The sequence below is a fragment of the Nothobranchius furzeri genome, chromosome 5 (assembly GCF_043380555.1).
Source record: "Nothobranchius furzeri strain GRZ-AD chromosome 5, NfurGRZ-RIMD1, whole genome shotgun sequence".
NCBI classification, from domain to species: Eukaryota; Metazoa; Chordata; class Actinopteri; order Cyprinodontiformes; family Nothobranchiidae; genus Nothobranchius; species Nothobranchius furzeri.
Genome location: NC_091745.1, coordinates 60,658,893 through 60,672,962, shown reverse-complemented (window position 1 = coordinate 60,672,962; position 14,070 = coordinate 60,658,893). Strand labels below are relative to the sequence as shown.

Genomic DNA, 14,070 nt, shown 5'->3' with positions numbered 1-14,070 from the left:
TTGTTTTGTGTTAAAGAAATCAGCTTTCTGAGAACTTCTTATCTCACTTATTTGAAATAGTGAATCATATTTAATCCGTTTCTAATCATATCATATCTCATCTTGTGTACGCTCAGACAATAACGCGTTTCACAGACGTTGATTAGTTCTATTTTATTCCTCCAGACTTTTCCACAGGAGCACCTTGTGCTTTTCTAAATGGCTGCAGACTTAAATCATTATTTTCTCAGACTTATTGGATGTCAGAGTGTTCTGGTGTCTGTTCAAACACGAACTGATGTCTTATTTGGAGAGGATTTGTGCCAAATTACTCAGCCTCCTGGCAAATCTATACTTTGTTGTTAGCCTGAACAGCAGGAGATGTTCTGAGGTGTTGTGTTGGCGTGGAGACCCACCACGATGAGGTTCCACATGCGAGCAGCTTCGGCCACCAGCGTGGAGACGCTGCTGCAACCCGGCATCAGCACGATCTTTATGGGCTCGGTGTAGAGGAGGTCGTACAGCAGCTTGGTCGCTTCTCCTGGATCACACTGGAAAGACAAACCAACACCAGCTTTAATGGGCAGCAGCAGCAATGCATTATGGGAATGAGAGGGGTTAAGGGTGTGGATGGGAAAGGAGGGGTGAAAGGGAAGGAGCAGAAGCGTCGACAAACAGAAAACCATCAAAACCCAACAAACACACTTCAACCCCAGCAGTCGTCTGTAGTTCCATCATCACAGGGTCATCAGGTCACCTTCTCCCCAGCAGTCACGGACATGTCTGTCTCAGTAGTGTGTGCACGGGCGTGCATGTCTGACAGACGTGCTGTCATCACGCCTGAGGACAAGCAGCAGCAAACCAGGTGAGGTAATCACCTGTGGAGCAGCAGGAGCACGTGGATCTGCTGGGATTTGTATTCAGAGACGAGTTTTCCATTAACTCCCGTCTGGAATCATAGCAGCGCCGCCTGATCTGTGAAGGAGCCACGGAGTTGGCATGCAATCAGATAATTTAATCTGAGTTTGACTGAAGCAGCTCTGATCATCTCAAGCAACTCCAGCTTTTCTTTTGCTGCTTTTCAGAAGACGAGTTGAATACGACTCATTCTGAAACAGCTGGTCTCCAGATCCTTCTTTAGGTTCTGACCCAGACTTTGTCTCCATGTCCTCCAGCTTTCCCACATCCAGTGATACATCTCATCCAGCTGCAGCTGCATACCCAGGAAGCACCCCCACCCACCCCGAAAACAAAAACTGGTTTCAGGCTTAGTCTGAATTTTCTCTGCAGCTGCTGATTGGTGCCAAAAGTGAAGCAGAGACAAAAATAAACCAGCGAGATCTGGATGCTGGAACGGAAATGGGAATGGTATCGTGAATCTGATTACTGCTTGGATCCTCACTGGGATGTAAGGATGGAGGCGTCTACATCCCTCAGAGCATCTGTGTGATCTGGCGTTTAGCTGGAGTGGCGTCGCGGATCAGCTGGAGCTCGTGTGTGTAAACGGCGAGATGTGCTGGCGCAGTTCGTATAAAACTGTGTGAAAATTACCCCGAGGCAAATAAACGGGTCGTTCCTAGTGGGATTAAACCAGTTAACATCCTACTTTATGGTGCAAACATCACATTTAAGTTAAAGGAATCAAAAAGCCGAAAATAAATTCTTGTTTATAAAACTGGACTCTGATCAAAGTCAGACCAGATGGTTTCATGTCATCAAGGTGACCTCAGCTGGGATTAAACCACACCTGAAGTCTAATCCTAATCCTAAATGCCACAGCTAGGGAATTTTATTTCATCTTTCTGTTATAGCAGCAGTTATGCATGGATATTGATGGTTTTAGCTTTTTATACGCCTGGTTTAAAAAGCATCATCTTAAAACCTCATATTATGGTATATTAGATTATATTAAATTTATTATATTATATCTTATTTTATATTATTACTATATATTAGGGGGGGCATGGGAGTTTGCCCAACCAATCCACATGTGTTTTGTGGATTTGGAGAAGGCTTATGACCGTGTCCCCAGGGGCACCCTGTGGGGGACGCTCCAGGAGTATGGGGTGGGTGGCTTTCTGTTAAGGGCCATTCAGTCCCTTTACCAGAGGAGCGTGAGTTTGGTCCGCATAGCCGGTAGTAAGTCGGACCTGTTCCCGGTGAGGGTTGGACTCCGCCAGGGCTGCCCTTTGTCACCGGTTCTGTTCATTACCTTTATGGACAGAATTTCTAGATGCAGCCGTGGTGTGGAGTGTGTCGAGTTTGGTGGCAGGAGAATCTCGTCTCTGCTTTTTGCGTATGATGTGGTCCTCCTAGCTTCATCCAGCTCTGACCTTCAGATCTTGCTGGGTAGGTTCGCGGCCGAGTGTGAAGCAGCTGGGATGAGGATCAGCACCTCCAAATCTGAGACCATGGTTCTCGACAGGAAAAGGGTGGTTTGCCAACTCCGGGTCGGGAGAGAGGTCCTGTCTCAAGTGGAGAAGTTTAAGTATCTCGGGGTCTTGTTCACGAGTGAGGGTAGGAGGGATCGGGAGATCGACAGGCGGATTGGTTCGGCGTCTGCAGTGATGCGGACGCTGAGCCGATCTGTCGTGGTGAAGAGGGAGCTGAGCCAGAAAGCCAGGCTCTCGATTTACCGGTCGATCTACGTCCCAATCCTCACCTATGGTCATGAGCTTTGGGTAAAGACCGAAAGAACGAGATCGCGGATACAAGCGGCTGAAATGAGTTTCCTCCGTAGGGTGGCCGGGCTCAACCTTAGAGATAGGGTGAGGAGCTCGGACATTCGGGAGGGACTCGGAGTAGAACCGCTGCTCCTCTGGATCAAAAGGAGTCAGTTGAGGTGGTTTGGGCATCTGGTCAGGATGCCTCCTGGACGCCTCCCCGGGGAGGTGTTTCGGGCATGTCCTGCCAGCAGGAGGCCCCCGGGTCGACCCAGGACACGTTGGAGAGGTTACATCTCCAATCTGGTCCGGGAACGCCTTGGGGTCCTGCCGGAGGAGCTGGTGGAGAAGGCCGGGGAGAGGACGGTCTGGAGCTCCCTAGTTGGGATGCTGCCCCGCGACCCGGATAAGCGGAGGAAGACGGCGACGATGACTATATATTATATTATATTATATTATATTATATTATATTATATTATATTATATTATATTATATTATATTATATTATATTATATTATATTATATTATCACACAACTTCCTCTCTTTTGACAGATTTGATGCTGCTAAAATAATAAAAATATTAATATTATAAATTGTTATCTGGGAATAAAGATTTTGGATTTTGCCTTTGAATGTTGATTTTAGGCTTAGGCTTTAGAGTTAGGCTTGATTTTAGGCTCCTGTGTGTTCTGTTGCTCTTTATGCTCACTGTTCAGGACTTTGGACGGCTGTCACGCAGTTTTAAAATGTGCTTCATTTATAAACGTGGACTAGATTTAGTTTCTTCTTTTTTCTTTTTTTTTTTTTTTGACATTTTTGAAGTTTTTGGTAAAAACAATCTTCTGAAATGTCTGGAGGTAGAAAGCATCATTAGCTGGAAAACAAACATCTGTTTGCTTAATGGTGGGATGGAACCATCAACCCACTGATGCACCCGTAACCTTTACTAGTTGTTTTAGACGGCGGATGTTAGGATCGTTGTTGTTTTTAATCTCAATTTAAGTTATAATGTGGGTCACTGTGATTGATTTAAAGGTTTGGTTTTGTATTTATATTAATGATTATGGATTTGTTTGCTTAGGAGAAAAACGTTCCAGCTTGTGCTGCAGGACTTTTGGTTTTCCTCCCAAGGTCAAAGATGGGATTATCGGAACCTTTCAGACCGACACAAACAACTCGTTTCTGCTTCAGCTGATGGATGAAAATAAGCATCTGATGTGGGATGCAACAGGTTTAAGAAAGCTGGTTTAAGAGCCAGATGGAAGCATTAAAGGGTTAAGTGTTTGTTTTAAAGCCAACAGAGATGAGACCAGGAATAGCTCCAGGTGGGAGTTCCAGCTCTTCTGCTTCTCCTCAACAACAGAAGCAGGAGGAAGATGCCTGTTGTCCTAAATCTTTACCTACTTTGTTTTATGTTTGATCTGAATCAGAAAATCTGGGAGTCGTAATCATCTCCCACTGAGGAACATCCAGAATGACCCCGAGCTTCCCGAACATCTCCCTTCCTGAAGCTTGTTTGTGTTCTCCAGGCTGACTCCTGATGAGCAGCTCTTCATCACCCGCTCCAATTATCTCCAAATGATTTAATCAACCCATCAGCAGATCGCAGGTTTTAATAGCAGCTTGTTTTAATCAACTTTCCAAACGACTCGCTGATTATAACGCGTAGGAATTAGAATTTAATCAGGAAGTGAAGCTTCTGAGCTTGTAGGTTATTAAAATCTCCAAACGAGAACAAACAGCCATTTATTCCCAACATGTTGAATCAATATGGAAAGCACATTAAGGTTAGCAGCTCCTCTTCAGTTTAAAAAAAGGAAAATACAGCTAAATGCTTGCTAGGAAAACGTAACGATGCACATTAGTGGAAAAACTGGTGAGTAAATCTCTTCCCTGAAGCTTTTAGATGCTTCAGTCATCATGTGGAAAACAGGAATTCTCTGAATCACTCAGAGGCTGTGGCTCACACCAGCCGGCCTCAGACAGATTTCACTTCTAATGAAATTGTTCTGATTATTTAAACAAGTTTTCTGCAGTGAAACAGAAGAGATCATCAGAAGAGTTCAATATTTATTGATGACACACATTTTTCAGCTTTAACAATTTTAGCAAAAATTCTAAAAGAAGCAACAAGAAGTTCTCAGAATTAATGGATTTATGACGTTAATAAAAACAGATGCTGTCATCAGAACCAATATCTAGATTCACGGCACGTAAATAAAATGCCCAAATACACAGAAACCTGGGGATTGTTGACTTTACATAATTTTGTGTCACAGCCCAGAAATCTTAAAGGAAAACTACACAGAGTCCGTTATTAATTTGCTGTTGTGAAAGCAAAAAAGTTATTTCCTCGCTGTGCGTTCGTGTTTTTAACTCCTTAATCAAACTGCTGAAACGTCTTCTCAGCCTTCATTAGTGTCTACAGGAGAGGTTCATCACTAAATTAAACAAATCGGCTGTGGTCACGATCTAAATTATGCAGGAAACTCCAGCCCTCCAGTGCTAGCATGTCAGCTCCACTTTACTAACAGGGAAGTTGCAAGTGTGGTATTCAGCTATAAAGGAGGTGTGGTGCTCTAAGTGATATTTCCATAACCCTGTGGGTCATTTTAGCACATACTGGCTCAAGAAAAAAATTTTAAATATAAAATAGTTGCATATTATGCCTTTAAACATCAAGCTGAATCTACACAGGTAGCAAGGTCAGAACTAGAGAGACCAGAGGTGCATGTATTATTTTTATAATAAGGAAATTGTCACACTGATTTGCATTGAAGGTTTGGGGCTTAATATTGACACTGGAGCCAGCCACCAGGGGGTGTTAGGTTTATTTTAGTTTTATACTCCATGATTGTAGACAAAAGGAGAATTACAATCATTTAATATTTTTCTCCTAATTATTACTATTTTGTTTTTTGTTATTCTAGAGCCCTTTGGGACGTTCGGGCCGAGCAGGGGGAGCTTCAGTTCGTTTGCAGCTGAAAACTTTAGGCAAACTCCTAATGTGCTGCACAGTTTATATATTTAAAGGGTGTATTTTTGCATAAAACCCACACAAAAAAAATCATCAAACTCTCGACTCAGATCATCATTTCGATCCTTTAGTGTGGAGCCTCTGGGAACAAAATGGGAGCACTGTGCTGTGAGGGGAGCACTGTGCTGTGAGGGGTGAAGCTGGAGAGAGAGAGAGAGAGAGAGAGAGAGAGAGAGAGAGAGAGAGAGAGAGAGAGAGAGAGAGAGAGAGAGAGAGAGAGAGAGAGAGAGAGAGAGAGAGAGAGAGAGAGAGAGAGAGAGAGAGAGAGAGAGAGAGAGAGAGAGAGAGAGAGAGAGAGAGAGAGAGAGAGAGAGAGAGAGAGAGAGAGAGAGAGAGAGAGAGAGAGAGAGAGAGAGAGAAGGGGTGTTGGCAGGTATGTAATAAAGGCTGAAGAACTCCTGCTATTCTTGGAGGGCTGTCGTCTTCTGCATCTCTCAGGGGTCATCGCTGTTTCCTCTTTCATCTGAAACCCATCTTGGCAGAAGAAAACACCTGATACCCTCCATGTTTACACATCTGCAGATTAATGCGGGCCATAAAGGTGCTCGCAGCAGCACTTCTGTTGCTGCCCTGGTGTTCCCACAGCAGAGATCAGCTGTGTGCTCACACACACACACACACACACACACACACACACACACACACACACACACACACACACACACACACACATTGCCCCTGTAAATGGGTCCAGCTCTGGCTGGGAGACAGTCAGTGGAAAACTCGAGGTTCTGTAAAATGACAGGGAATTATCCTGGCTTCAAATTAAACTCTGTTAATAGGCTCAAATATTAAGTAGATATAACAGCAACAACTGCTGAAATAGATATTTGTTTCGTAGTTATATAAGAATATTGTTTTGTGATTTTCGACAATCCTAAATAAAGTTTTTTAGCATAATTTATTTTCCAAACGTAAGACGTTTTAATTCAGCCTGTTGAACCAAACACAAGTTCATGTTCAGATTAAAGCAAAGTTCATATTTCTGCTCAGCTTCTGGATTAGATTATATAAACCTCTGATGGTAAACATTTACATCGTCATCTAGTTTGTACTTTTTAAGGTTTCAGTGGCGTCCCTAAGGGGCTGCAAGGAGTGACCATAGTGGAAAATTGCTGCCCCCTCTCAGGGAAGATCAATGGTAATTAAAGCTGCAAGCAGCGTCGTTCGGCCCTCGCAGCTCCGCGCCGCTCCGGCCTGGCCGGCAGCCCGGGGCACCAGGGCACGTCTGGCAGAACAGAAACGTCAACCACCCCGACACCAGAAACCGCAAATGGCCTCCTCGTCCGCACCTCACCCTGACTCAGCATCCCCTCTGAGCTCACCATTAAATTGAATTGTAAGGTTACGGCGTTACGCCAGAATTCGCCATGGCATCAAAGCCCCTCCCTATCTGGAAAGCTATCAGATCTGAATGGTCATTACAGCATCATGAAGACCGTGCATGACCTTAGTGTCATGTTGACTAAATTAGAGGGGACAAATATGGGCATTTCAGCATAAAACAATAGACTTCCTGTATTCAGGGGGCGGGGCTTAGGTGATGTCAGCTGTCCACATTGTCATTGTTTAAAGATATGGTCAATGATCACACAGACAAAGTTCGAAAAAGATCTGATCATGCACATGGGAGTTATTAAGTCAAGTAAAGTAATGGCGAAAGGTCAAAGTTTGAGACTTAGCCACGCCCACACCTTTCAACTTTTGAAAAATCCGACGGTTGAATTTTTTCTCCTATGTCTTAAGAGTAAATAGCAGAAGTTTGAAGGCGATTGGTGAAAAGGGCAACGGAGCATCACTCTCCAAACAACGTGTGCCAAAACAACTAAATCGCGTACTTGGACCAAAATGCCCGACTTCCTGTGCGACTTTGCACTTGGCTCCAAGAGACTTTTTTGTAGGTCCGGAGACACCTCATTAGTGTACCAAATTTCGTAATCCTCAGTCAAAGAATGGCTAGGGGCTGACAGTTTTAATGGTCCTAGGGGGCGCTATTTCAGAAAAATGGCCACGCCCACAAATTTTAGCTGTCCATTTCTATTGGGGGTCAGACTAGGATCACTCACAACAAATTTCGAGGTGATATCTCGATAACTTAAGAAATGAGAGGCAAACGTATTTCCATGGCGTGATGGCGATTTTCGCCATGCTCCCAAAGCCCCGCCTTTTTTCAAAACCTGCCAGTACTGGAGACAAAGTAACCTCAACTTGTCTACTGCTGTTTGCCACAGAATCCTGGTGTTTGGGTAAAAGGAGTCCAGTAGGGAGCTGTGAAAAAAAGAGTGGCGTGGCGACAGGTCAAAGTTTGAGGCTTAGCCACGCCCACATCTTTCAACTTTTGAAAAATCCGACGGTTGAATTTTTTCCCCTATGTCTTAAGAGTATATAGCAGAAGTTTGAAGGAGATTGGTGAAAAGGGCGACGGAGCATCACTCTCCAAACAACGTGTGCGAAAACCACTAAATCGCGCACTTGGACCAAAATGGCCGACTTCCTGTGCGACTTTGCGCTTGGCTCCAAGAGACTTTTTTGTAGGTCCTGAGACACCACATTAGTGTACCAAATTTCGTAATCCTCAGTCAAAGCATAGCTTGGGGCTATTAGTTTAAATGGTCCTAGGGGGCGCTATTTAAGAAAATAGGCCACGCCCACTAAATTCAGATATCTATGTCGCTTGGGGGTCAGACTAGGATCACGCACCAGAAGTTTCGTAGCAATATCACGATAACTGAAGAAATGAGAGGCAAACATACTTCCATGGCGTGATGGCGATTTTCGCCATGCTCCTGAAGCCCCGCCTTTTTTTGAAACCTGCCAGTACTGGATACCAAGTGACCTCAAGTTGTCTACTGCTGTTTGCCAGAGATTCCTGCTGATTGGGTAAAAGGAGTCCAGTAGGGAGCTGTGAAAAAATGAGTGGCGTGGCGACAGGTCAAAGTTTGAGGCTTAGCCACGCCCACACCGTTAAACTTTTGAAAAATCCGACGGTTGAATTTTTTCCTCTTTGTCTTAAGAGTATATAGCAGACGTTTCAAGGAGATTGGTGAAAAGGGCGACGGAGCATCACTCTCCAAACAAGGTGTGCGAAAACCAGTAAATCGCGTACTTGGACCAAAATGGCCGACTTCCTGTGCGACTTTGCACTTGGTTCCAAGAGACTTTTTTGTAGGTCCTGAGACACCACATTAGTGTACCAAATTTCGTAATCCTCAGTCAAAGCATGGCTTGGGGCTGACAGTTTTAATGGTCCTAGGGGGCGCTATTTCAGAAAATAGGCCACGCCTACCGGATGTTCACATCAGATCTTTTGGGGGGCCAGACTAGGATCACTCACAAGAAGTTTCGTGATGATATCTTTAGAAATGACGAAATGGGAGGCAAACGTAAGGCCACGGCGATACGCCTGACTTCGCCGCGCCGCCACAGCCCCGCCCTCTGCCGAAAACTCACATAATGTGACACCAAGCAACCCCCACTTGTCTTGAGTTACCAGCTACAAATTTGTGGTGATTTAGTGAAATGGGGCAATTTGGGACCTTTCACAGTAAAACTTAACCTTTTTGGTCCTGAGGGGGCGGGGCTTGTGTGATGTCATCATGCGACCATTCAATTTACTTTGTGAGGTGATGACGAATGACCACAGAAAGTTTGGTAACTCTATTCCATTCAGTTATGAAGTTATAGCAATTTAAAAATTTTTGGCGAGTAGTCAAACTTCGAGGCCTGGCCCCGCCCCTTCAGTATTTACGAAAAGTCAATTTTATTGTCTCATTTTGTTCGCCCATCTCTTCTGAGCAATTTTACAGAATTTTTGAGATGATCGTGCAAAAAATGATCGAGCAATCCAATCAGAAACGGACCCTAAAAACGGCCAAAACGGCAAAAAAATCGCCATTTCAACCCAAAATGGCCGACTTCCTGTTTGATATTGACCATGCTTGCAAGAGACTTTTCTGTGCGGACTATTGAGTACTATAAGTGTACCAAATTTCATAACGGTACGATAAACTAAGCTTTATGGAGAGGGTTTTTTTTCATTTTCTAGGGGGCGCTGTTCAGCCAATTTCTTTGCGATTTTTTTGGGACCTTTAAAATATCAAATTTTTCACCAGGCCTGACAAGTATGCAAAATATTGTGAGTTTTGGGGTATGTTAAGGTCCCCAAAAAGCCATTCAAAGCGGCACCGGAATAATAAATAAAAATTAAAGCTGCAAGCAGCGTCGTTCGGCCCTCGCAGCTCCGCGCCGCTCCGGCCTGGCCGGCAGCCCGGGGCACCAGGGCATGTCTGGCAGAACAGAAACGTCAATCATCCCGTCACCGGAAACAGCAAATGGCCTCCTAGTCCGCACCTCACCCTGACTAAGCATCCCCTCTGAGCTCACCATTAAATTGAATTGTAAGGTTACGGCGTTACGCCAGAATTCGCCATGGCATCAAAGCCCCTCCCTTTCTCGAAAGCTATCAGATTTGAATGGCCATTACAGCATCATGAAGACAGTGCATGACCTAGGTGTCATGTTGACTAAATTAGAGGGGACAAATATGGGCATTTCAGCATAAAATAATAACTTCCTTTAGTCAGGGGGCGGGGCTTAGATGATGTCAGCTGTCCACATATTCATTGTTTACAGATATGGTCAATGATCACACAGACAAAGTTCGAAAAAGATCTGATCATGCACATGGGAGTTATTAAGTCAAGTAATGGCGAAAGGTCAAAGTTTGAGGCTTAGCCACGCCTACACCTTTCAACTTTTGAAAAATCCGACGGTTGACTTTTTTCCCCTATGCCTTAAGAGTATATAGCAGAAGTTTGAAGGCGATTGGTGAAAAGGGCGAAGGAGCATCACTCTCCAAACAACGTGTGCGAAAACCACTAAATCGCGTACTTGGACCAAAATGGCCGACTTCCTGTGCAATTTTGTGCTTGGCTCCAAGAGACTTTTTTGTAGGTCCTGGGACACCACATTAGTGTACCAAATTTCGTAATCCTCAGTGAAAGCATGGCTTGGGGCTAATAGTTTAAATGGTCCTAGGGGGCGCTATTTCAGAAATTAGGCCACGCCCACATATTTCAGGTGTCTATGTCTCTTTGGGGTCAGACTAGGATCACTCACCAGAAGTTTCGTAACAATATCACGATAAATGAAGAAATGAGAGGCAAACGTATTTCCATGGCGTGATGGCGATTTTCGACATGCTCCCAAAGCCCCGCCTTTTTTTGAAACCTTCCAGTACTGGATACCAAGTGACCTCAAGTTGTCTACTGCTATTTGCCAGAGACTCCTGCCGATTGGGTAAAAGGAGTCCAGTAGGGAGCTGTGAAAAAAAGAGTGGCGCGGCGACAGGTCAAAGTTTGAGGCTTAGCCACGCCCACACCTTTCAACTTTTGAAAAATCCGACGGTTGAATTTTTTCCCCTATGCCTTAAGAATATATAGCAGAAGTTTGAAGGCGATTGGTGAAAAGGGCGACGGAGCATCACTCTCCAAACAACGTGTGCGAAAACCACTAAATCGCGTACTTGGACCAAAATGGCCGACTTCCTGTGCAATTTTGTGATTGGCTCCAAGAGACTTTTTTGTAGGTCCTGGGACACCACATTAGTGTACCAAATTTCGTAATCCTCAGTCAAAGCATGGCTTGGGGCTATTAGTTTAAATGGTCCTAGGGGGCGCTATTTCAGAAAATAGGCCACGCCCACCGGATGTTCACATCAGATCTTTTGAGGGGCCGGACTAGGATCACTCACAACAAGTTTCGTGACGATATCTTTAGAAATGACGAAATGGAAGGCAAACGTAAGGCCATGGCGGTACGCCTGACTTCGCCGCGCCGCCACAGCCCCGCCTTCTGCCGAAAACTCCCATAAAGTGACGCCAAGCAACCTCCACTTGTCTTGAGTTACCAGCTACAAGTTTGTGGTGATTAAGTGAAATGGGGCAATTTGGGACCTTTCACAGTAAAACTTGACCTTTTTGGTCCTGAGGGGGCGGGGCTTGTGTGATGTCATCATCCGACCATTCAATTTACTTTGTGGCTGGATGACGAATGACCACAGAAAGTTTGGTAATTCTATTCCTTTCAGTTATTAAGTTATAGCAATTTTAAATTTTTTGGCGAGTAGTCAAACTTCGAGGCCTGGCCCCGCCCCTTCAACATATACGAAAACTCAGAATCCTTGTCTCATTTTGTTCGCCCATTCCTTCTGAGCAATTTTACACAAGTTTTGAGACGATCGTGCGAAAAATGATCGAGCAATCCAATCAGAAACGGACCCTAAAAACGGCAAAAACGGCTAAAAATCGCCATTTCAACCCAAAATGGCCGACTTCCTGTTTGATATTGACCATGCTTGCAAGAGACTTTTCTGTGCGGACTGTTGAGTTCTACAAGTGTACCAAATTTCATAACTGTACGATAAACTAAGCTTTATGGAGAGGGTTTTTTTTCACTTTGTAGGGGGCGCTGTTCAGCCATTTTCTTTGCGATTTTTTTGGGACCTTTAAAATATCAAATTTTTCACCAGGCCTGAGAAGTTTGCAAAATATTGTGAGTTTTGGGGTATGTTAAGGTCCCCAAAAAGCCGTTCAAAGGGGGCACGGAATAACAAAAAATAATAATAATTAAAGCTGCAAGCAGCGTCGTTCGGCCCTCGCAGCTCTGCGCCGCTCCGGCCTGGCCAGCAGCCCGGGGCACCAGGGCACGTCTGGCAGAACAGAATCGTCAACCACCCCGACGCCAGAATCCGCAAATGGCCTCCTAGTCCGCACCTCACCCTGACTCAGCATCCCCTCTGAGCTCACCATTAAATTGAATTGTAAGGTTACGGCGTTACGCCAGAATTCGCCATGGCATAAAAGCCCCTCCCTTTCTGGAAAGCTATCAGATCTGAATGGTCATTACAACATCATGAAGACAGTGTATGACCTTAGTGTCATGTTCACTAAATTAGAGGGGACAAATATGGGTATTTCAGCATAAAAAATAGACTTCCTGTAGTCAGGGGGCGGGGCTTAGGTGATGTCAGCTGTCCACATTGTCATTTTTTACAGATATGGTCAATGATCACACAGACAAAGTTTGAAAAAGATCTGATCATGCACATGGGAGTTATTAAGTCAAGTAAAGTAATGGCGAAAGGTCAAAGTTTGAGGCTTAGCCACGCCCACACCTTTCAACTTTTGAAAAATCCGACGGTTGAATTTTTTCCCCTACGTCGTAAGAGTATACAGCAGAAGTTTGAAAGTGATTGGTGAAAAGGGCGACGGAGCATCACTCTCCAAACAACGTGTGCGAAAACCACTAAATCGCGTACTTGGACCAAAATGGCCGACTTCCTGTGCGACTTTGTCCTTGGCTCCAAGAGACTTTTTTGTAGGTCCTGAGACACCACATTAGTGTACCAAATTTCGTAATCCTCAGTCAAAGCATGGCTTGGGGCTATTAGTTTAAATGGTCCTAGGGGGCGCTATTTAAGAGAATAGGCCACGCCCACAAACTTCAGCTGTCTATTTCTCTTGGGGGTCAGACTAGGATCACTCACCAGAAGTTTCGTAGCGATATCACGATAACTGAAGAAATGAGAGGCAAACGTATTTCCATGGCGTGATGGCGATTTTCGCCATGCTCCCAAAGCCCCGCCTTTTTTCAAAACCTGCCAGTACTGGAGACTAAGTAACCTTAAGTTGTCTACTGCTGTTTCCCACAGAATCCTGGTGATTGGGTAAAAGGAGTCCAGTAGGGAGCTGTGAAAAAAAGAGTGGCGTGGCGACAGGTCAAAGTTTGAGGCTTAGCCACACCCACACCTTTCAACTTTTGAAAAATCCGACGATTGAATTTTTTCCCCTATGTCTTAAGAGTGTATTGCAGAAGTTTGAAGGTGATTGGTGAAAAGGGCGACGGAGCATCACTCTCCAAACAATGTGTGCGAAAACCACTAAATCACGTACTTGCACCAAAATGGCCGACTTCCTGTGCGACTTTACGCTTGGCTCCAAGAGACTTTTTTGTAGGTCCTGAGACCCCACATTAGTGTACCAAATTTCGTAATCCTCAGTCAAAGCATGGCTTGGGGCTGAAAGTTTTAATGGCTCTAGGGGGCGCTATTTAAGAATATAGGCCACGCCCACAAACTTCAGCTGTCTATTTCTCTTGGAGCTCAGACTAGGATCACTCACCAGAAGTTTCGTAGCAATATCACGATAACTGAAGAAATGAGACAAACGTATTTCCATGGCGTGATGGCGATTTTCGCCATGGTCCCAAAGCCCCGCCTTTTTTCAAAACCTGCCAGTACTGGAGACCAAGTAACCTCAACTTGTCTACTGCTGTTTGCCACAGAATCCTGGTGATTGGGTAAAAGGAGTCCAGTAGGGAGCTGTGAAAA

General features: G+C 44.7%; 1 protein-coding gene across 1 annotated transcript in view; it reads right to left on the bottom strand.

The window, feature by feature from the left end:
• gabbr1a (gamma-aminobutyric acid (GABA) B receptor, 1a) overlaps positions 1-14,070 on the bottom strand; it is a 285,354-nt gene that overhangs the window by 59,971 nt on the left and 211,313 nt on the right. The window contains exon 8 of the mRNA XM_070550979.1: positions 396-530. Coding sequence (XP_070407080.1) covers positions 396-530 — 135 coding nt within the window. The remainder of the gene's footprint in view (positions 1-395; positions 531-14,070) is intronic.